The 22,231-nt window shown below is 47.6% G+C and overlaps 1 protein-coding gene across 2 annotated transcripts in view; it reads right to left on the bottom strand.

The window, feature by feature from the left end:
* Positions 1-16,059, bottom strand: part of TTYH3 (tweety family member 3) — a 61,010-nt gene extending 44,951 nt beyond the window's left edge. For both annotated transcript variants that reach the window (XM_058156865.1, XM_058156864.1), the window contains exon 1: positions 15,776-16,059. In XM_058156865.1, the coding sequence (XP_058012848.1) occupies positions 15,776-15,913 (138 nt within the window). In that variant the 5' untranslated portion in view covers positions 15,914-16,059. The remainder of the gene's footprint in view (positions 1-15,775) is intronic.
* Positions 16,060-22,231: the final 6,172 nt, after the last annotated feature.

Genomic DNA, 22,231 nt, shown 5'->3' with positions numbered 1-22,231 from the left:
GAGGCACGCTTGATACGGACTTCCCCGACCCGGTCGTCAGAGGAGGAGTGGGACACGACAACGAAGAATGCTTTTCTGTGTTTTAGATTCAGGGTGGAAAACCCCTTTCTGTGGGTTTTCATATTATTCCATGTTATTATAAATTACGTATTGGTTTGGATGAAAAAATGTCCTGGCTATTTTTCAAATATGGCCCTCTAAACCAAAATGCAAGATTGCAATAGCCCTTGACTTACAAACGCTAGTTTAGTGACGTTACAACAGCGCTAAAAAAAGGGTGACTTAGGAGCAGTCCTCGTACTTACAACCGTCATAGCTACTTCGGAATCATGGGATTAAAGTTTGGGCATTTGGCAACCAAAATATGTATTTACGATGGCTGCAGGCTCATGCAATTCCCAGCCAGCTTCCAACAAAAGCAATGCCAAGGAAGGAGGCCGGATTCGTTGAAACCCCCCCCCTTGTGATTCACTTAATGACTGCAGAGACTCGCTTAATGACCAGGTCAAAAAGGCTCAATAAAACAAGAAGGGAGCGAGAAGAGAAGCAGACACAAAAATACAGGTATGCTGCGGAACAGAAATAGAGAGAAGAAAAAAGCCCTGAATATGGAAATTGTTCACAAGATTGCTTTCATATTCCGCACAAATCCATTTATTAAATCCTGAAAAAGGCCTCTTGTTCCATTTTCATATCTGCTCAGTGAAACAGTCCACATTTCTTTTCTCCCCCCGCCTCCCGTCCCGATTCACCATGAATTTCACAGTGACAGCAAAAATCTGGTGAATAGCTTTTTATTTCCTTGCCTGTCCTTCGTAGGGACGCTCCACAACTGTGCACAACCCTCAGTTGTTCTTTTGTTCATCCAAAACTTCACAGGCCCCAGAGATCAGGAATTCTCCGCTAAAGACACTGAGGCTACTTTGCCGAGTTATTATAAATTTATTTATTTATGATGGTTCTATTCTAACAAAACCGCAAGCCGATGGCAACACGATACAGATTTACAACGGATCCATTTAGTGACCGTTCCAAATTATGATGGCACTGATAAAAGGGACTTGTGGCCTTTTTTCACACTTCCGACCGTTGCAGCATCCCCAAATGAGCGAAATTTGGGAAGCTCAGCAACCGACTCATACTTATGACGGTTGCAGTTTGCTTCATGCGATCCCCTTTGGTGACCTTCCGGACCAAGAAAAGTCAATAGGGAAACTGGATTCACTTAATAACTGGGTTATTGCAGTGGTTCACCTAACAATTGTGGCAAGAAAGGTCGTAGAACGGGACAAGATTCACTTAACAACCGTCTCATTTAGCAACAGAAATTTGGGGCTCAATTGTGGTTGTAAGTCGAAGACTAGTTCAGTGGACGTCAACAACATTTTGGGGAACAGTAACTTTAAAATAGATGGCAGCCCTCTACGCGTGTCCAATAACTACTAATCTTGGCTAGATGTAAAGATAGAAGATAGAAATTGAATAAATAAATATATCGAATCAAAATAAAGCATCCATCTTTCAGACAGTCCAATTCGGTGGTCTTTTACTCAAATACAGATTGATTTCCCAAAGAGAGATCTTTGTCAGTCAGATCACCGGAAAGATTTAGCGGAAGGTCAGAATTAAATCCTTAGGATCTTTTCCTGCAAAATGTTAAGTTCTCTTACAGCTATTTTCTCAAGCGTTTTTCGATTTTCCATTTTTGTGGGGGGGAGGATTTCTGCTGTTTTAAGATGATCCGGCTGCCACAACAAACGAGGCCCAATTTTTCAAAAATCAGAGAGCCGAACAACTTCTTGTGAACAATCGAAAAAGGCATTGTGGAGTTTTTTGGAAGGAAGGAAGACTAGGAAGAGTGGGGGAGGGGAAACCTAATAGAAAACAAAAGCACCTTTGTCCAGCAAACATTTTTTTCATATTTTGCACGCGAAAGCTTCCGTTTTTGCAAATTAGCGTTTCCTTAAATTGTCTGGGCTGAAATTTTGCATTCGTTCCATGATTTTTGAAGCAAAACTACCGAGACAGTTCCAGATTTCTTGTTTTGAGGCATGTAAGAAAGAAATCCCTCCATAAAAACAGCTTCAAGAAAACGGGATCCCAGCTGCAATTACAACCCAGGAAACTTCCTCGCGTTCTCCTTTTCGCCCCAAATAATTAACTGGATCCACCACTATCGGGCTGTCCTGTATGGCAAGTATAAAAGGATACCATTCAGGGAAAGACTCTGTCCCTGATGGCTCAGTGGCTAAGACACTGAGCTTGTCGACTGGAAAGGCCGGCGGTTTGAATCCCTAGGATAGGTCTCCTGCGTGGGCAGGGGGGGTTGGACTAGATGACCTCCAAGTCCCTTCCAATTCTGTTACTGTTAAGAGGTGGAAACTGTGGGTCACATTCTCCTTAAGATGTGTTGTGTCCTCCTTGCCTCTGTCCGAACGATGGCTTAACTAGCCGGCTCTTATCAGCTCTGGCAGCAAAAGAATCAGCGTCTGCCAAGAGCCTTCGATAGCTGCCAAGACGCTGGTGAGTCACAACCTTCAGCTCTAGTCAATCCGTGGATTTGCCTGATACAAAGAGACACACCAGCTCTTGCTGCCTTTTATATCCTGTGGGGTGTGGTTCCATGACTCAGCACTTCCTAGGCCTGCCCCTCCCCTGTTTCTGTCATTCCCTTCTCTCCTGCCTACAAAACCTGGGATTGAGCCAAGCCTGATTGCTGTCAGCTGGGTCTGCAGGCGTGGCCTGGGGGGGGAAGAGTCAGGAGAAGGAGGCCTCGTTATCTCTTTCACTTGGCCTGCTTCTGGCTCCTGGAGCTGATCCAGGGAGGCCGGTGCTTCCGAGGTAAGTCCTGACGGCCCTTCCCCCTCACTGCCCAAATCACTTTCTGGCAACAGGCCCGGCTCTGAGTTACTTTCGGGCATGGGGCCAGGAGCCACAACAAGATGTTCCTTTTATACGGAGATTAGGAAAAAACATATTCTGCCAATAACTGCTAGATATCCTGGACGTTCCGACACTACTTATTTTCAACGGCTGCTTAAGGATGAATAGTCCATAACTACAGCGCGGGTCGCCAGATTCTGCGCAGCAGCACTGGGGATTCGTTGGAAACCCGTGTCTTCTCCACCATAGCGATGCTGTATAACAATTGTGGCACTGCTTAGTCATTTTGCTTTTAGCGTTGAACCTGCAACGGGCCACACAGTTTAGGGACTGCAACTATCGTATAGTCCAGTGGTCGGCAACCTTAAATTCTCAAAGAGCCACAAAGGTCCTAACAGGAAGCTCCCGTTCAATTCTGGAGCCAACCAGAAGTCCGGTTCCCCCACCATAGAGTCTCTTCCTAGTGCGGCGTCTTTTTTTCCTCTACCTGTCCTAACCGAAAGACCCTATCAATTGTGGAGCCGACCAGCAACAGGGAACCGCAGCAGAGGGATGGAAGAGCCACATGCGGCTCCAGAGCTGCGGGTTGCTGACTCCTAGTATAGTCAGACCATGCATAATTGACACTGGATTTTATTATAGATTTTAGTTGTTATTTATTATTTTATACTAGAATGTTAAGTGTATATATACCGAGTGCTTTTATTTCTTCTGGTCTCTGGTCTAAGACTGTAATAAATTGTTGTTGTTCTTGTTGTCACTACCTTGGACTAAAATTTTAATGAAACAAGAAAAAAGGTTAACATAACATAATAGCAGAGTTGGAAGGGACCTTGGAGGCCTTCTAGTCCAACCCCCTGCCCAGGCAGGAAACCCTACACCATATCAGACAAATGGCTATCCAACATTTTTGTTAGGTTTGGGCAATAAAGAGGCAGGAGACCAGTGAGTGACAACAGCTCTTTAGTTTATAGTGATCCCAGCAAAAACAACAGGCAGAAACCCCTCTTTAAATACTCTTTTGGCTGAGGCTTCAACCAATCAGCAACGTGCTTTGTTCCCGCCCAAACTTCCCTCCTAAAGTTTAAATACATTACAATTTTCTTAAAAATTTCCAGAGTTGGAGCATTCACAACTTCTGGAGGCAAGTTAAAAAAGATATCAAGATAAAATGTAAAGTCTCAAAAGTTGTACATGAATCAACTTGTGCCTGCAACAACACACATGGGTTAGTCCTCGACTTGCAATGAATTGTTTAGCGACTGTCTGAAGTTTCGGTAGCACTGATAAAAAGTGATTCATCAGCAGTCCTCGCACTTACGACCGTTGCAATATTCCCCACGTCACATGATCAAAACTCAGGCTTTTGGCAATTGGCATGGGGTTTTTGGGGGGGATGGTCCTGGGGATACATGTTTGCCAGTTGAGTTCGCTTAACGGCCGACAGTGTTAACAACTGTGGCAAAAAAGGTCATAAAATGGAGCAAAATGTCATTTAACAAAGGTCTTCCTTAGCAACAAAACATTTTCGGCACAATTGTAGTCGTAAGCCGAGGACTAACTCTACTGTAGTCAGCTTTAACTCTGGTTAGCCGTCCATATCAGGAGAGAAACCACAGTTAAAGAGCGCTGTTTATCCAAAATTAACACCGAATATCGGTCCAAAACATGACAATTTGAAGGCATGAACTCCCAGCGAAATGGCGGAATTTTCCAGAAATCCCTTTTAATACCTTTCCACTGTGCAAAAAAGAAAAAAAAATCCCCCAACAGATGTTATCAGCAGTAACAAAAATGAGATCTGATTTCTGGAAAGCTATTTTTTAAAAATTTTTTAATACGTTTCTTTTTAAAAAAATGTGTAAATTTTCCCCTGGTTCAGCGGAGAGAAACAGTAAAAACAGATGCTTGGAAAATTCAGCTTCCTGCTGAAAATATCGCTTTCCTGTCCACATTACATAGGCCCCAAACAATTCAATACGAAGAGTAACCAGAGAACGCGGGAATTGGTTCCCCTTTCTCGAAGTACCCATTTGTTCGCCTATATCACACAGGGAACGGAAAACAAGACAAATGAGATTACATCATATATATATATATATTTTTCTTCAGGCCTCCTAAATTGCTATAGAAATAAAAGCCAGAAGCTATTAGAAGGAATAACGCCTGAATAACGTTTATTGCTAGCAACAATTGACTCTACTATGTAATTACAAGTCCTTCAGTTGGAGTTGGATAGACTCGCAACTCTTGCGGCCTTTTGCCTTCAGCTCCATGACACAATAATTGGTATTATTGGCTCTAAAAATATCTTTTGCTGTAAAGGTTGGATCCAAAGAGCTGCTCGCAATTCAGATGTGGGTCCAACTGAAGACAGTCCTTGGTTAGAAATATTCCTACCTGACTCCAAGCTCATTTTACAACTGCTTCTTCTTCTCTCTCCCAAAACATGGGCGCTACCAAGAAACTTTTTAAAAAATAAATAAATAAATAAATAAAAAGTCTGAAGACAGGCTTGTATTGCAGATTCCATGGTTCGGATAAGTTTTTAAAAAAATTTTTTTTATTTTATAGACAAACAAACATTTAATACATCAGTCATTCCTTCCATGTGGACATCTTGGTGTTTTCTTCCTGGCTCCATCGTTTTATTGTTTCTTCTTTCTTCACTTCAATTTAAACTATTACCATTTTTCCACAAAGCATTATCATTTTCTTACGTAATTATCCATTGCTTATCTGTAACTTTCTTCTAACCAATGGTAAAATTTATCCCACATCTTAAAATATTCTAAATCCTCTCTTTCTTTGATCATCAAAATTAATATGTTCATTTCTGCACAATCTAAATTTTTTCTAATTATTTCTCCTTCCAGGGTAGTATTTTCTCTGCTTTCCAATTCTGCGCAAAAACTATTTTTGCTGCTGTAAGTACATGTATAATCAAATAAATATTTTCTTTACTAATTTTCTCTGGTAGGATCCCCAATAAAAACAACTCCGGTTTTAAATCAGTATGTTGTTGGGTTATTTCTTCTAACCAACCCTTTATTTTCTCCCAATAGTTTTTGGCTCGGATAAGTTTTTTTGGGATCCTTCTGACACCAGGTTAGATTTTGCCTTCAACCAACTCGTGTTGGTGGGAACATTTTTTGTGAGAAGTCAGAGACCAAGATAGCAATGTCCACTGAACTACTCAAAAGGACCTTCGAGAAACAGTTCCTTCCAAGGTGACCCATCTGGAAGAGGTCATGTGAAAAGGAAACACACACACATACACACACACACTGTATTGCCAGTAGAAGAAGTGCACACAATGCAAAGTTCACGAAGGAATCTGACAAATTGTATACATTGCACGAGCTGTTTGTTGACCTGGAGATATGACGACACTCCCCGAGCCAGGCCAAAGTAAGCAAATACAAAGTCTTATAGAAACAGTTGGCTGCTTGTCAAGAGCTGCAAATTGATCAGAGCAATTCATTGGGTTGAGAACCGAAGTCTAGGGAGAGAGAAAGATTCGGGGCGACTGCCCTGCGGAGTGGGCCTGGATTGGAAAAGCCCTGCCTGCAGAAGATCTGACACCCAATTCCTGGTGAAGGTCCTACTGAAAAACATGCAGTATCTAATTTTGGGATCCTTGGTGGTCTCAGAGCTTTTATTTATTTTTTATTTATTTTTGTCAAGCATGTATTAGATAACAGACATAAGTATAAACATAATTATGAATACATGAAACGGATGTGAAAGCTTGGTTGTTTCCTTGCAGATGTTTCATGACCCAACTAGGGAACATCATCAGTGCTAGAAGGGAGCGGGGCTTAGGGGGAGGAGGGGGAGAAGTAAAAAGAGGAAGAGGAGAAGGAAAAGGACCTTGGTGCTCTTTGACCCAACCAGATAACATCATCAGTGCTAGAAGAGAATGCGGAGAGGAGTGGGAGGGGGAGGAAAAGGATTTTGGGATCCTTGGTGGTCTCTGAGCTTTTATTTATTTATTTATTTATTTATTTCCGTCAAGCATGTAGTAACAAGCATGTCTGTTATTAACACAGCTGCCTGCAATTACTGCAGGTTCTAGTCCCACCAGGCCCAAGGTTGACTCAGCCTTCCATCCTTTATAAAGTAGGTAAAATGAGGACCCAGATTGTTGGGGGGCAATAAAAGTTGACTTTGTATATAATATACAAATGGATGAAGACTATTGCTTGTCATAGTGTAAGCCGCTCTGAGTCTTCGGAGAAGGGCGGGATATAAATGCAAATAAAATAAATAAATTAAAAAAAATTAAGTATAAACATGAAATTAAGAATACATGAAATGGATACGAAAGCTTGGTTGTTTCCTTGCAGACGTTTCATGACCCAACTAGGGAACATCATCAGTGCTAGAAGGGAGTGGGGTTTGGAGGGAGGAGGAGGAGGATTGTGGGGTCCTTGGTGCTCTCAGAGCTTGGTTGTTTGCTCGCAAATGTTTCATGACCCAATTGGGTAAAATCGTCAGTGCCAGAAGTTTGCTCAGAGAGAAAACTCCACTCACTTCTAGCATTGATGATGTTACTTAGTTGGGTCATGAAACGTCTGCAAGGAAGAAAAAAAAAAAACCAAGCGTGGAGAGCACCAAGGACCCTTCAGTTCTCTTCCTCCTCCTCGCATCCCCTCTCCCTTCTAGCACTGATGATGTTCCCTAGTTGGGTCATGAAGTGTCTTCAAGAAAACAACCAAGCTCAAGAAGCACCAACAGTCGTCCTCCTCCTCCTCCTCTCCACAAACCCCATTCCCTTTCAGCACTGATGATGTTATCCAGTTGGGTCACAAAACATCTGCAAGAAAACAAACAAACTCAGGGAGCACCAAGGACCCCACAGTCCCCCTCCTCTCCGCAAACCTCACTCCCTTCTAGCACTGACGATGTTACCTGGCTGGGTCCTGAGATGTCTGCAAGAAAACCGCCAGACTCACGAGAGCACCAAGGAACCGTGAGCTACAAATAGTCTCTATAACAGTAACAAGAGTTGGAAGGGACCTTGGAGGTCATCTAGTCCAACCCCCTGCTCACGCAGGAGACCCATACTACGGATTCGAACCGCCGAATTGCCGACTTTTCTGATCGACAAGCTCAGTATCTTAGCCACTGAGCCTTCTCTCTTCTACTGGTACTATCTAATTAGCTCGGAATTATTTGCCCATGTGGATGGCTGCACCTTCCTTCTACCTCCTTTAGCTTCTCTCCGTAGTTGCAAAGCCTTAAACTCTAAGGAGCCATAGAAGACTGCGTGCACTCCGGAAACCTGGTGTTATCGCCATAAATGATGCTTCATTCATCAGACTAACAACCTGTCCCATAAGGTAAGCACAGTCATCTTCCTTATTCATGTTCAAAATTCGAAATATTGTGGGTTTATTATTATTATTATTATTATTAAATAGATTCAGTAGCGGGTTCCCTACAACCAGGCTAATTTTGCGAGCAATTGTGATAAATGCTAACAAGCAAGGTATCATCCAATGGGATCCCCAATGCTTCTTGTGTCTGTGATTTTAATTATAGCCAGCATGTATTCTTGTGCAACTGTGCTTTATCTTAAATATTTCCCTTTGCTCTCTTTTTCTGTTTTTTAACGGAAGCCCGGTGATTCAGCGTAGTTTCATGCCGAGACAGAAGCTCCCACGACAGGATGTGAACCAAGGGTGCACCATCGCTTAACTAACCGAGGTTCCTAACCAAGACGAGCAGTCTATTAAGAAACTGGCCAGGCTGTCAACCATGGAATGGAATGGAATGGAATAACAGAGTTGGAAGGAACCTTGGAGGTCTTCTAGTCCAGGGGTCTCCAACCTTGGTCCCTTTAAGACTTGTGGACTTCAACTTCAGCAAAGCTGGCTGAGGAACTCTGGGAGTTGAAGTCCACAAGTCTTAAAGGGACCAAGGTTGGAGACCCCAGTTCTAGTCCAATCCCCTGCTTAGGCAGGAAACCCGATACCCGTGATGGAGAACCTATGCCACAGGTGGCACGCAGAGCCCTCTCTACGGGCATGTCAGCCATCACCCCAGCCCAGCTCCACCGGCCAGCGAATTCCAAAGAAAACACAAACCTGAATATATTGCCCAAATGTATAACATTAAAGTAAAAAAATAGTGCAAGAGAAATTCTAGATTATGCATCCCGCTGTGCTTTGTTCACATTTCCCCCCCAAAAAAGTTGGAACCCTTCTTATCAGCTACCACCACATTCGAACTGTTGACAGTAGCAGATTGATAAAAAGTCTTTCCCTGGAAAATCGAGGTTGGAAAAAAAGGCATAGGAAAGTTGAATTCTCCGTTCCCTTAAGGGAGGGAGGGAGGGGAGGTTGGAAGAGTTGACAGAAAAGAAATGGATCGTCCCAAAATTAAATTGCAAAATGTAACTCAGGCTAAAAAGCAATTTCAACAGTTGTAGGAGGATAAGCAAGATGGAGGTCATCTGATAGTTTAAGTCACGTAAACTTTTAAAAGTTTATATATATAATGTCCAGGTTCGTAACGGCTTTCCCTTAATAATCCAACACTGATTCTCCAGGGACAGTTTTAAAGTCATTTTTCCTTAACGTTCCTACTCGAGATCTGGCCAATATTTTGAACCTCTCCAGCTACCCTCAGTGGTTTTTCAGGAACTGTCAAGGGTGCTGAAAAGATTCCTTAAAATCCCTGGAACTCAACTGCAATTCCCAGGATCGTTTGCAACCAAGGACCAGGCGAGGAAATAAATCTGAAAATAATTCACATTTATAATCTAGAGAGTTTCCACTCAAGCTAGCACAATGATAAAAACAGATACAGCTGGAAAGGGTCTCTCCTTCCAGATTGAATTCCAACTTTTGCGGGACCAGCAAATTCAGCGGGCAAGATCACCGATGAAAATTCCAGAAGCAGGAATAGACGAACCGTGCCAAGAAAATAAAGAATAATAATAATTCTGCAGTTCCGTTCCTCGGGACTCTTGACTGAAGGGGCAGGGGGAAAGCTACGGCTTGGCGGGAATTTTTATGCCTTGAAGTTTCCATACCCAGAACTAGGAAAAGAAACTCAAGGGGGAAGGAAAGATTTCAAGGGCCGTGGTGGCTCAGGCTGTAAGATAGCCTGTTATTAAAACACAGCAGCCTGCAATTACTGCAGGCTCGAATCCCACCAGGCCCAAGGTTGACTCAGCCTTCCATCCTTTATAAGGTAGGTAAAATGAGGACCCAGATTGTTGGGGGGGCAATAAGTTGACTTTGTAAATATACAAATAGAATGAGACTGTTGCCTTACACAATGTAAGCCGCCCTGAGTCTTTGGAGAAGGGCGGGATATAAATGTAAATAAATTAATTTAAAAAAAGGGTAAAAAACAGGCCATCCTGGGCTTTTGCAAAATTAATGTCCTGGTTGATTTCTTTAATTTGCATCCCACATTTCTACCAAATAGTTCTGACAATACGTCCAAACTCAGGAGTACCCTAACTTACCCTGAAGAGAGATCCTTGGTGGTCTCTGAGCTTGGTTGCTTTCTTGCAGAAGTTTCAAGACCAAACTAGCTAACACCATCAGTGCTAGAAGGGAGTGGGGTTTGCAGGAAGGAGGAAGAGGAACAACAACAACAATTGTGGGGTCCTTGGTGCTCTCTGAGCTTGGTTGTTTTCTTGCAGACGTTTCATGACCTATTTAAGTCACCTCATCAATGTTACAATGGGCTGGTATATATAAGCAGAGAGTAAACTCCTCTCTCTTCTAGCACTGATTATGTTACCTAGGTGGGTCGTGCAAAGTCTGCAGGCAAACAACCAAATTTAAAGACCACCAAAGACCATACAGTCCTCCTTCTCCTCTTCCTCCTTGCAAACTCCACTCCCTACTAGCACTGATGTTTCCTAATTGGGTCATGAAACATCAGCAAGAACGCAAGCTCAGAGAGCACCAAGGACCACACAGTCTTCCTCCTTCTCCTCCTCCTCCTCCTCCTCCCTGCAAACCCCACTCCCTTCTAGCACTGATGATGTTACCTAGTTCGGTCATGAAACGTCTGCAAGAACACAAGCAAGCTCAGAGAGCACCAAGGACCCCACAGTTGTTCTTGTTGTTCTTCCTCCTCCGCCTTCTTCTTCTCTGCAAACCCCTCTCCCTTCTAGCACTGATGATGTTCCCTAGATGGGTCATGAAACGTCTGCAAGAAAGCAACCAAGCTCAGAGACCACCAAGGACCCCTCATTTCAACCCTAAGTTACAAATATTCTCCTCTATTGCTACCCCCAGAGATAAAAGAAATCAGGTCTCCTGTGTTGACACATACAGAGAGCAGCCGATGTGTACTTTAACCTCTCCAGCGCCTGGTCACAAGGACCGGTTAATAAAAGAGAAAACGGTTATGATTAACTGTCCTATTCAGAGTGGTTTTGCCTGCATTCTCAGTGACCTCTTTGCTAAATGGGGCTTTCTATTGTCTCGTGCTCAGAGCGTGGCAGGACACACAACTGGAACAAAGAGGCCCGAACCCAACATAGCAAAAGGCAGGCAGTTACCCCAAGGGGGTTTACGGTCATAAGTCAAAACTAGTATATCACTGCTGAATATGGGAGGGAGAGAGGAAGGGAGGGAGGAAAAGAATAGGAGAGAGCAAGAGAGGAAGGAGGAAGAGGAAGGAGGAGGGAGGGAGGGAAGGAAGGAAGGAAAAGAAAAAAGAATAGGGAGGGAGAAAGGAGGAAGGAGGAGGAAAAGAATACGGAAGGAGGCGGAGGAAAAAGAATAGGGAGGGAGAAAGGGAGGAAGGAAGGAAGGAAGGAAGAAGAGAAGAGGGAGGGAGAAAGGAGGGAAGGAAGGAAAAAGAGAAGAGGGTGGAAGGAAGGAGGGAAGGAAGAAAGGAAGGCAGGGAGGGAGGGAGGAAGGAGGGAGGAAAAGAATAGGGAGGGAGAAAGGGAGGAAGGCAGGCAGGCAGGGTGGGAAGGAAGGAAGGAAGGAAGGAAGGAAGGAAGGAAGGAAGGAAGGAAGGAAAAAGAGAAGAGGGAGGGAGAAAGGAGGGAAGGGAAGGAGGAAAAAGAATAGGGAGGATGGAAGGAAGGAGGGAAGGAAGGAAGAAAGGGAGGGAGGGAGGAAAAATAGGGAGGAGGAGGAAGGAAGGAAGGAAGGAGGAAGAAAGGAAGGGAGGAAGGAGGGAAGAGAAAGAATAGGGAGAGAGCAAGAGAGGAAGGAAGGAAGGCAGGGAAGGTGGGAAGGAAGGAAGGAAGAAAAAAGAGGAGGAGGAGGGAAGGAAGGAGGAGGAAAAGAATAGGGAGGGAGAAAGGAGGAAGGAGGAGGAAAAGAATACGGAAGGAGGCGGAGGAGGAAAAGAATAGGGAGGAGAAAGGGAGGAAGGAAGGAAGGAAGGAAGAAGAAGAGGAGGAGAAAGGAGGAAGGAAGGAAAAGAGAAGAGGGAGGGAGGAGGAAGGAAGAAAGGAAGGCAGGAAGGTGGGAAGGAAGGAGGAGGAAAAGAATAGGGAGGAGAAAGGAGGAAGGAAGGCAGGCAGGGTGGGAAGGAAGGAAGGAAGGAAGGAAGGAAGAAAGGAAGGAAGGAAGGAAAAAGAGAAGAGGGAGGGAGAAAGGAGGGAAGGGAAGGAGGAAAAAGAATAGGGAGGATGGAAGGAAGGAGGGAAGGAAGGAAGAAAGGGAGGAGGAGGAAAAATAGGGAGGAGGAGGAAGGAAGGAAGGAAGGAGGAAGAAAGGAAGGAGGAAGGAGGAAGAGAAAGAATAGGGAGAGAGCAAGAGAGGAAGGAAGGAAGGCAGGCAAGGTGGGAAGGAAGGAAGGAAGAAAAAAGAGGAGGAGGAGGGAAGGAAGGAGGGAAAAAAGAATAGGGAGGGTGGAAGGAAGGAAGGAAGGAAGGAAGAAAGGAAGGAAGGAAGGAAGGAAGGAAGGAAGGAAGGAAGGAAGGAAGGAAAGAAAAGTGACCAGAAATCAGAGTTTGCATTTGCAGTCAGAGAAGGAAGGAAGGAAGGGACTTGGGCTGCAGGAGGAGCAGGATGATGTAATTTATTTAGCCCTTCACATCCGCAAGCCATATAACTCTAACCTTCATGCTTTACAGATGTTTTACAAGTCTTTCAGAGCCTCTACTACAGATACCTTTACCAAAGCTGTAAAAAACAAGCCAACCTTAATTAGAGAGGGAAACCTAGAAAGGGAATTTTTGAAACAATCTGTGTATGTGTGTGTGTAGGGGGGGGGGGCTTTAAGCCAACGCTGTTCCTCCACAGAGGCCCTGGGCCCTGGTTAAAATAAAGGCGGTAGAGGTAGAAAGGCGGGGGGGGGGATGTTTCGTTCCCAAGGGGTGGGGGTCTAGGACATCCACCCTACAGCTGCCTCCCTCCTTGGGGCTTTTCGTTTGAGGGGGACAAGGGCAGACCTCCATCAAGGGTGAATCTCTACCCCTCTACACTGAACCGACCAACGATTTGAGGAAAGAGAAACGGGAGAATCCGGGATGCTGGACTCTAATAAATGAAATAAAACAAAACGGTTCTTCATCATCATCATCGTCATGAATTAATTAGGAGCCAAGGACGAGGCAAAGCGCAAAGGGAAGCTCCCCCCACCCTCTTTCCTGCCTTTTAAACCTCCAACTCTCCATTCTTCCGGCCATTTTTAAGCACCAAAATTCAGGCAGGATAGGATGGTTTTTGCCCCTCCGTTTGAGATCCCGGCTGGCTTTAGGAGGCCAGGCAGAGCTGAAGCCCTCCAGCCGCTTCTCCATATATATTTTTTTTTTGGGGGGGGGAGAAAACCTGGCTAGGGGAGAAGGGGAGGGGGAGGCGGTGGGTTGAGGCAAAAGCCGGCAGGCAGGTATATGCAGCGATGCCGGCCTCAGACGTCCATCATGACGTCATCTGCACCCCCCCAACCCATTGCACGTGTCCCCACACCGGCCACTTGCTGCAGATTCTGCTGGGGATGCAGCCAAAAAGGGCCAAGGATTTGGGAGAGGAAGGAAGGAGGGAGGGAAGCAAGGGCCGGAATTGGGTTCACCAAGCAGGATCGGGTCTCTCCTTCCTCTATTTCTGTCTAGTTCCTTTCTTCCTTCCTCTTTCCATCTCTATTTCCTTCCTCTATTTAATTCTCTCCCTTCCTTCCCTTTTTCCCTCCCTCCCTTTCTTTCTTCCTTTTCTTTTTCTCTCTCTCTCACCCTCTTTCGACCTATATTTCCTTCCTTCTCTTTCTCCCTCTTCCTTCTTTCCCTTTTTCTTCTTTTTCTTTCGCTCTCTCACCCTCTTTCTACCATATTTCCTTCCTTCTCTTTCTCCCTCTCCGTTCTTTCCTTTTCTTCTTTTCTTTTTTTTTCTCTCTCTCTTTTTCTGTCTACATTTCCTTCCTTCTCTTTCTCCCTCTTCCTGCTTCCCCTTCCTTCTTTTTCTTTCTGTCTCTGTCTCCCTCTATATTTCCTTCCTTCTCTTTCTCTCTCTCCGTTCTGTCCCTTTCTTTCTTCCTTTTCTTTTTCTCTCTCTCCCTCTTTCTATCTGTATGTCCTTCCATCTCTCTTTCTCTCTTCCTTCTTTCCCTTTCTTGCTTTTCTTTTTCTCTCTCTCTCTCTCTCTCCCTCTTTCTATCTATATTTCCTCCCTCCCTCCCTCCCTCCCCCCACTCTCTATCTGACTATCTCTATCTCTCTATCTCTATCTCTCCAGAACAACAACAGAACCACAGGTTCCCTCCAGGGGAAACTAACAATGGCAGCTCTCAGAAACTCCCCCCCTCCCCCTCCTCAGCCCAGGCAACCTCTCCCCCCCCTCCTCCCTCTTTAAGGGGTCTTGGGGGTCTTGGGAACGCTACAGGAAGGAGAAGGTTCTTCTCGGGAAGCAGAACCAATCGGGGAATTCACACACACACTGGCAACGATCCAATTCAACCTTGGAACTGGGGGAGGGAGGCAAAGGAGGGTGGGGGGGAAGCAGGATGCAACACACCAGCTTTGGGGATGGGTCATCATCAGCCGCTATTTCTAGAAAGGGGGGAAGGGAGGGGCGGCTTTCAGAATTTAGAACTCCCCCCCCCAGATCTACCCCACCCCCCCTTTCTAGGGAAAGACTAGCCAGGAATGGAGGTTAAAGCAGCACTTGGGAGGGGGGGGCCTCCTGGGCAGAGATGAAAGGGAAAGCCGCAGATCAGGAAAGGCTTGGGGAGGGGGGGGTCCTGCAGAGGAGGGAAGGAGCCCCCCCACGACCGAGTTGCTTCTCGGGGGCTCTTCACCAAAAGCAGCTTGGGAAAGATCCGCGGGGCCGGGAGAAAAGTTTGGGGGAGGGAAAAGAAAGGCGGGGGGGGGGAGGGAGAAACGGGGCGCCGCACGTAACACCGGCCAGCTCGAACCACGCAAGACGGCGAAGGCTTCGCCCCCAAAGCCGCCCCCCCCCCACCAGCACCCCACACCCGGCCGGGCTCCAAGAAGACCCGCTGCGCTACCGGCCCCATCGCTCCCAGCCATGGACCCAGGGGGGGAGGGGAGGGGGGAGCCGAAAGGCATCCGGCTGAGCTGGCAGCTGCAAAAGAGGCTGGCTGGGGAGGATGGGTCTCCCGGTCAGCTGGGGAGGATGGGTCTCCAGCTAAACTGGGGAGGATGGGTCTCCCGTTGAACTGGGGAGGATGGGTCTCCCGGTCAGCTGGGGAGGATGGGTCTCCAGCTAAACTGGGGATGATGGGTCTCCCGTTGAACTGGGGAGGAAGGGTCTCCCGTTCAGCTGGGAATGATGGGTCTCCCGGTCAACTGGGGAGGATGGGTCTCCCGTTGAACTGGGGAGGATGGGTCTCCCGTTCAACTGGAGGGGATGGGTCTCCCGCGTCCAGGTCCGCTGGGGAGGATGGGTCTGCCGGCACTGGCAAGCGGGCCGAGCGAGGGGAGTCGCGACCCCGCGGGGCTGACCTGCTGGTATTGGGTGTCCTCAGGCCGGAACTCGTCGGGTGCGGCCTCCCAGCTGAGGCTGAAGTGCGGCAGGCGATGCAGGAGGCCGACCCACCAGGGCGGCGAGTAGCTCACCCCCGCCGCCGCCGCCGCCGCCATCCCCTCCCGGCTGGGCAGAGCGGCGCCGCTTCACGCCCGCCCGCCGCGGCTCCCGGCTGCGCTCCCTCCGGCTGCTGCTCCGGCCATGCGCCCGGCTGCGTTCCGGCCGCCGCCCCGCATGGCCCCAGCGCCCCTCCGCCCCGGCCGGCCGGCGCTCTTTGTTCGCCCGGAGCCTCGCCTGCTCCGCCTCGGCCGACGCGCCGCCCCCGCCGCCTGGCACCGCCCGGGAAGCGGCAGGAGGAGGAGGAGGAGGAGGAGCCGGCCGGCCCGGGCTCAGCCCCAGAGGCGGCAGGGAAGGGAGGAGGGAGGGAGGGAGGGAGAGGTCCGGACGCCCCGCTCGGCTGGCCCCGGACCGGCCTGCCTGGAGAGGAAAGGATGGGCAGGGAAGAACTGGGGGGGTTGGCGTGGGGGCTCTTCGCGGCGGCTTTGGTCCTCTCTTGGCACGGGCGCGGGTGCCCGAATGCCTTGCTGGAGCTGGGAAGGAAGACGGAGGAGATGATCTCTTAAGGTCCCTTCTTCTTCTCTTTCCCCCTTTCCTCTTATGCTCAGTGTTTGGATGAGCCAGTAGAGCCCACCGATGCCCCCCACCTCCCCGCATCAGGCGGCTGATCTGTGCCAGCTACTGAACATGGGCAGGAGGACGGAGGAGATGATCTTTTAAGGTCTTCTCCTCCTCCCTACTCTTTCCTCCTGCTCCCTCCCTCCTCCTCGTCCTCCTCCTCCTTCTTCCTCCTTCCACCCACTCTTTCCTCCCTCCTCCTTCTCCTTCTTCCTCCTTCCACCCTACTCTTTCTCCTCCTCCTTCTCCTTCTTCCTCCTCCTCCTCCTTCTTCCTCCTTCCAACCTACTCTTTCTCCTCCTCCCTCCCTCCTCCTCCTCTTCTTCCTCCTCCTCCTTCTTCCTCCTTCCCTCCTCTTAGTTCAATGTTTGGATGGGCCAGTAGAGCCCGCTGATGCGCCCCTGATATAAGGGGCCTGATCTGTGCCAGCTACTGGACCCGGACAGCAGGGCCAATGAGATGCTCTCTTAAGGTCCCTTCTCCGCATCCCCTTCCCTCTTTAACACTGAACAATTTGCTGGCTGGCGAGTGCCCAAACCAGCTAGCTCTCCACTCCAGCCCAGAGCAATCTTGCAAGAGAGTCCTTTAAGCTTTTAGTATCTGTCTTTCTGAAACGTGGCAGCTTTGACTTCAACTCCCAGAATCCCCCAGCCAGCATTGCTAGCCAGCCACGAAAAAGAGCATCACTCCCCACCCCCAATTCTACCGTAGAACTTGTGTTCCTCTGATGAAACAGCCAACGGCCAGCAAAACTGACCACTTCTAGTCCAACGCAAAGGCTATTCGGTGCTCTGTGAAGCCTTCGGGAGGCAGAGCCAAGCCTAGTAGTGCAAGCATGACTCTCTCCTTTTTGTCGTTTGCAGTGATTTTCTACAACTTGGCTTCCTCCTGCTCTGGTACTAGGGTCCTAATTCCGTTTGGCTGCTTCGCTCCATTGCAGAAAAAGATGCTCTAATTCACCCACCCATCCTTCCTTTCGTACAATCTCCCATCAAGGCCGAACGTTACTCGGTTTTCCAAGCCTTAAGATGCCGTTCGGAAACGGCCTTTCTTCCTTCCCTGGTTCGAGTGAAACACACGTCACGTGGCGATCATGGATCCGCTGCATATTCTCCGCGCAGCATAAAAACTGGGGCCTGGGCCAGCCCCATATTGGAGTAATTAAGCGTCAATCCCGGCTGGATGAAATGAAACGGAAGGCAAGGCAAACGGAGCCTCTTCAAGATGGGGAAGAAGTTTGTTCTCGTTCGCTTCAAGACGGCACAAAGAAACGGAACATGATCACAAGTAGCCATTGGGTTGTTTTTTTAAAAAAATTATATCTATCTATCTATCTATATATATGTAGGTCTTGGCATATTCGGGTCTTTTCCCGCGTAAGGTTGAGGGTATCTTGGCGACGTTTCGACGAGGTCTCACGCATCATCTTCAGGCTGGTGCTTTTGGTTTCATGCTTGTGCGAGCAAAGCGTGGTCGGAGCTGCAGTCTTTCTATAAATACTGGTGGGGAGTGTTGCTGTAAGTGGGTTGGTTGGCTGTGTGGTTGCATCCTGATTGGTAGATGGAGTGGGTGCTTGCAGATTAGTCAACTGTTTCGTAGCATCCCGAACGTCCTAGTTGTGTGCCCATTAGTCTTTTGTGTTGTAACAACCTGGTTAATGGGCTTCCTGGAAACATCCTGAGAGGATATATATCCTGAAGAGGAAACTGAAATCCTTTGGCCACCTAATGAGAAGGAAGGACTCCTTGGAGAAGAGCCTAATGCCGGGAACGATGGAGGGCAAAAAAAGAAGGGGACGGCAGAGAATGAGGTGGCTGGATGGAGTCCCTGAAGCAGTCGGTGGGAGCTTAAATGGACTCCGGCAGAGTCGGTCTACTGAACCGGTAGCAGAAATTGCAGGTGGCCCTGCCTACCTGCCTCAGCTCTATGCTGTTCTATTTAGGCACGTTTTTGAGGCCAGCCGCATTTCTTTTTCTCTCTGCCTCTCTCTGCTTCTATGTCTTTTCTTTCTCTCTCTCTCTCTCTCTCTCTCTTTCTTTCTCTCTCTCTCTGTCTCTCGTCTTTCTTTCCTTCTCTCTCTCTCTCACAACTGTGGGAGCCTGTTATGGATTTTGTAAGCCTGTCTCTATCCCCCTTTCCTGGGCAGTGAAAAGGCAAGGCTAGCACCAGGATAGCACCAGCCCCCCTTCCCAAAGTCTCAGCCTTCACGGCAGATCAGCCTTGTGCCTCCAGATAAGCTTTGAAGCTCCTACTTCAGCTCAACATCTCTCGCCCACCCCTCCTTCTGCATCTCCTCAATTACATCATCTCAATGGCGGGTCGTCAGTGCTAATAGGGAGAGGGGTTTGCAGAGTGGAGGAGGAGGAGGATTGTGGGGTCCTTCCTGCTCTCTGAGCTTGGTTGTTTTCATGTAAAGGTTTCATGACCCAGCTAGGTAATATCATCATTGCTAGAAGAGAGTGCAGAGGAGAAGGAAGAGGAATGTGGGGTCTCCGAGCTTGGTTGTTTTCTTGCAGACATTTACTGACCCAGCTAGGTAACATCATCAGTACTAGAAGCAGTGGTGGGATTCAGCCAGTTCGCACCACTTCGGGAGAACCGGTTGTTAACTTTCTGAGCTGTTTGGTGAACTGGTTGTTAAAAGAAATCATTAGGGCAGAGAACCGGTTGTTAAATTATTTGAATCCCACCACTGACTAGAAAGGTTTGCTCTCTGTCTCTGGATTGGCCGTGGATTAACTAAGATGCCACCTTGGAAAGGTGAAAACAAGGACTAGGGGTGACATGATAGCAGTCTTCCGATATCTCAGGGGCTGCCCCAAAGAAGAGGGAGTCAAGCTATTCTCCAAAGCATCTGAGGGCAGGACAAGAAGCAATGGATGGAAACTAATAAAGGATTGAAGCAATTTAGAACTAAGGAGGAATTTCCTGACAGTTAGAACAATCAGTAAGTGGAACAACAGCCTCCAAATGCTCCGACACTGGAAGTTTTTAAGAAGATGTTGGATAACCATTTGTCTGAAGTGGTGTAGAGTTTCCTGCCTGAGCAGGGGTTGGACTAGAAGACCTCCAAAGTCCCTTCCAATTCTGTTGTTGTTGTTGTTGTTACCTTTCAGAAGCATTTGCTCTGGTGCCCACAACATACACCTCATGAGACATTAACAACGAAGGATCTGGATCACAACAATTAGGGACCACCCTTCCCTGCCTTGCCGCTTGCAAGCGGGCCAGCCTAAAACCGGGCGGAAAATGCAGATAAGAATATTTGTCCTGCTGGATGAAGGGACAGAGCACGGCCTAAAACCAAAGGCCAACACAAAAACTCCTTCTCTGTTCCTGCTTGCCTTTTGAATAATGAAATTGTGCCCTGCAGCCAGAGGGCCTATCCTGGCCCGGGAGGAGGCGAAGATCTTGCAATCTGCAATCCTATTGATCCTATTTAAGGAGCTGTGCTTTACAAGGAAGCAGATGGTGAGCAATCCCTTAAGAATTATGGCTCACTCGCCTGGGCTGCTGTCTGTAATTTTTGAGGCGCTTCCTCCTACGCTGCTTTGCCTAATACCCTTCTCCACCCACGCCTCCTGTTCCTTTGTTCCAGAAAGCAACGTGGGAAAACGCGAAGAGGGGGTAACAAGGCGCTCGGTGGCTGTTTGACGAAGCAGCCAACCTGTTTCATTTGGCAGGAATTGGCCAAGTGAAAACTTACTTATTGGAAAAGGCTTTTAAGGAAGAGGGAGGAGGAGGAGGAGGAGGAAATGCTGCGTTTTTAAATGTGCACCTTGCTCCCTTTGACCTTGGCTGGCTCCATCACAACCGGCCTCTTGCGATGCTACAGGGGACCAACAGATGCCTTGAAGTCTGACAGTTCAACAACTTCATGCTTGTCTTCGCAACTTTTCTGGATGATGGTGGTGTTGGCGGTGACGATTTGCAATGCTGGGGTCCGTCAATCCCTACACGTCTGCAGGACAGCAGAATGAAGAAAGCTACTGTCAGCCCTGGAAGCCATCTTTTTCTTTGGATCCTCAGGGTGCTGCTTCTTCCCATATCAGGCTGTTCCTTATGCCAGCATTTTATGAATTCAGCTCTTTGGCTGTTGGAAGTAATTCTCTAAAAGCAGTTAGCGAGATGGAACCCTTCAAGAGCCTGAAAAATGATGTCTGCTTTTAATTAGAACCTCAGATACTTTGTTTATGTCATTGTAAACTGAGGAAGGAAGGAAGGAAGGAAGATGGAGAAGACAAAAAAAGGGGAAGGCAGGCAAGGAGGGAGGGAGGGGAAGGAAGAAGGAAGGGAGGGAGATGGAGAAGACAGTGAAAGAAGGGAAAGGCAGCCAAGGAAGGAGGGAGGAAGGGAGGGACAGAGGGAAGGCAATTGCTAGCTTAAAAAACAAATCATTTTTTTCCCACTGGTGTCAAACCAGAAGGTCAGTCCTTGACCATAACTGAGTTTAGGGATTTGACAACAGGAAGTCAGCAAGAGGTCAACAGACCAGATGTGTTCAACTCATCTTTTGGCACTGCTCCTCCATTTTGGTGAAAATGCAAAGGAGTTGCGAACCTTGAGCTGTGCTCACAAAATATTTTGTCTCACGCAAAATACCCTTTAGAGTCCTCTACCCATCACCTCTCCCTTTTCTCTCCTCTCTCCCCTGTTGTGCAAAGCAATGTTGCGGTTGTTGGGCTGACACCAGTTCAGATTCCAGCTCTCCCATTTCTTTGAGACCAAACCCATCTTCATCGCCGGATTCTCCAGCAGAACCAACTTATTTTCCAATATGAGCGTCCTCAAACTCACGTCTACAAGATTTGTAGCTCGCTGGAGCTTCAGAAACAGGCCATCGCTTCACACCTGGAATCCAAAATGCGGCTTCTACACCGCTGTTCTGTTCTTCTCCACGAAGCATCGAAGAGCAACGCAATCCTGAGCACGATTGCAAAAATCCAGGTGTCTGGCTGCTTGGGAAGGAAGCCCAACTTCGCTCTTCCTTGAAGCACATCTTTGTGTTGAGGGCATTGTGTCTTCGCAGACTTGGCTCAACCAAGGACAATGCAAGACCATGCCTTTTTCAAAACAACCTGCCGAGCGCCCAGCTTGCTTTTTTGTGGTTTCTCCTTGCTATGCATCCCGGTCCATTATTTCGAGAAAAAAATGGGCTAATTTCATTAACTAAGCTGCCTTGAAAGCCATTGCCCAAGCCACAGAAGTGCATTTCAACAAGGATGTGAAACCAACTGGCTCTCTGCACAGCCAAGCTTCCCAATAGGCAGCATCGTTCCCTGCCAAACAAGTGATGTAACACGTCGCTGTCGCTCTGGAGAGCAGAAGCCAAAAGTAGAACCGAGCCGGTTTCTTGGTTGGGTTGAGGGGCTTGACGTAGAGTTCCCTTCTCAAGAATCCCTCTAGGTTAATGAAAGCTCCGTCTTCCTTGCCTCCTGTCCGTTAAAGAGCTTTGTTTGATGGGAAGCGTTGCTGTTGTGAGAAAGAGGATCCGGTGCCATCAAATTACTCATCCTGGGTAGCTTCCCTCCGGTCCCTGGAGGACTAAAGTCTGGGAAATATTTAGCTCCTGTCTTGGCTTGACTGATCTAATGAAGTCCGAGAATTCCCCAGCCCTGCTAAGACAGGCTTCTTGGAGGTTAATTACAGCTCGCTCACCCTGCCTCCAAATTAATAAGGCACCAGCTGGGCCAATGTCGTTAGCAAATGAACCGTGGACAGTTTCGTCCAGGGGAAAACTGATGGGCTTAAGGCAGCAC

Source organism: Ahaetulla prasina, chromosome 14 (genome assembly GCF_028640845.1).
Source record: "Ahaetulla prasina isolate Xishuangbanna chromosome 14, ASM2864084v1, whole genome shotgun sequence".
Classification (NCBI taxonomy): Eukaryota; Metazoa; Chordata; class Lepidosauria; order Squamata; family Colubridae; genus Ahaetulla; species Ahaetulla prasina.
This window is presented reverse-complemented; position numbering and strand designations above follow the sequence as displayed.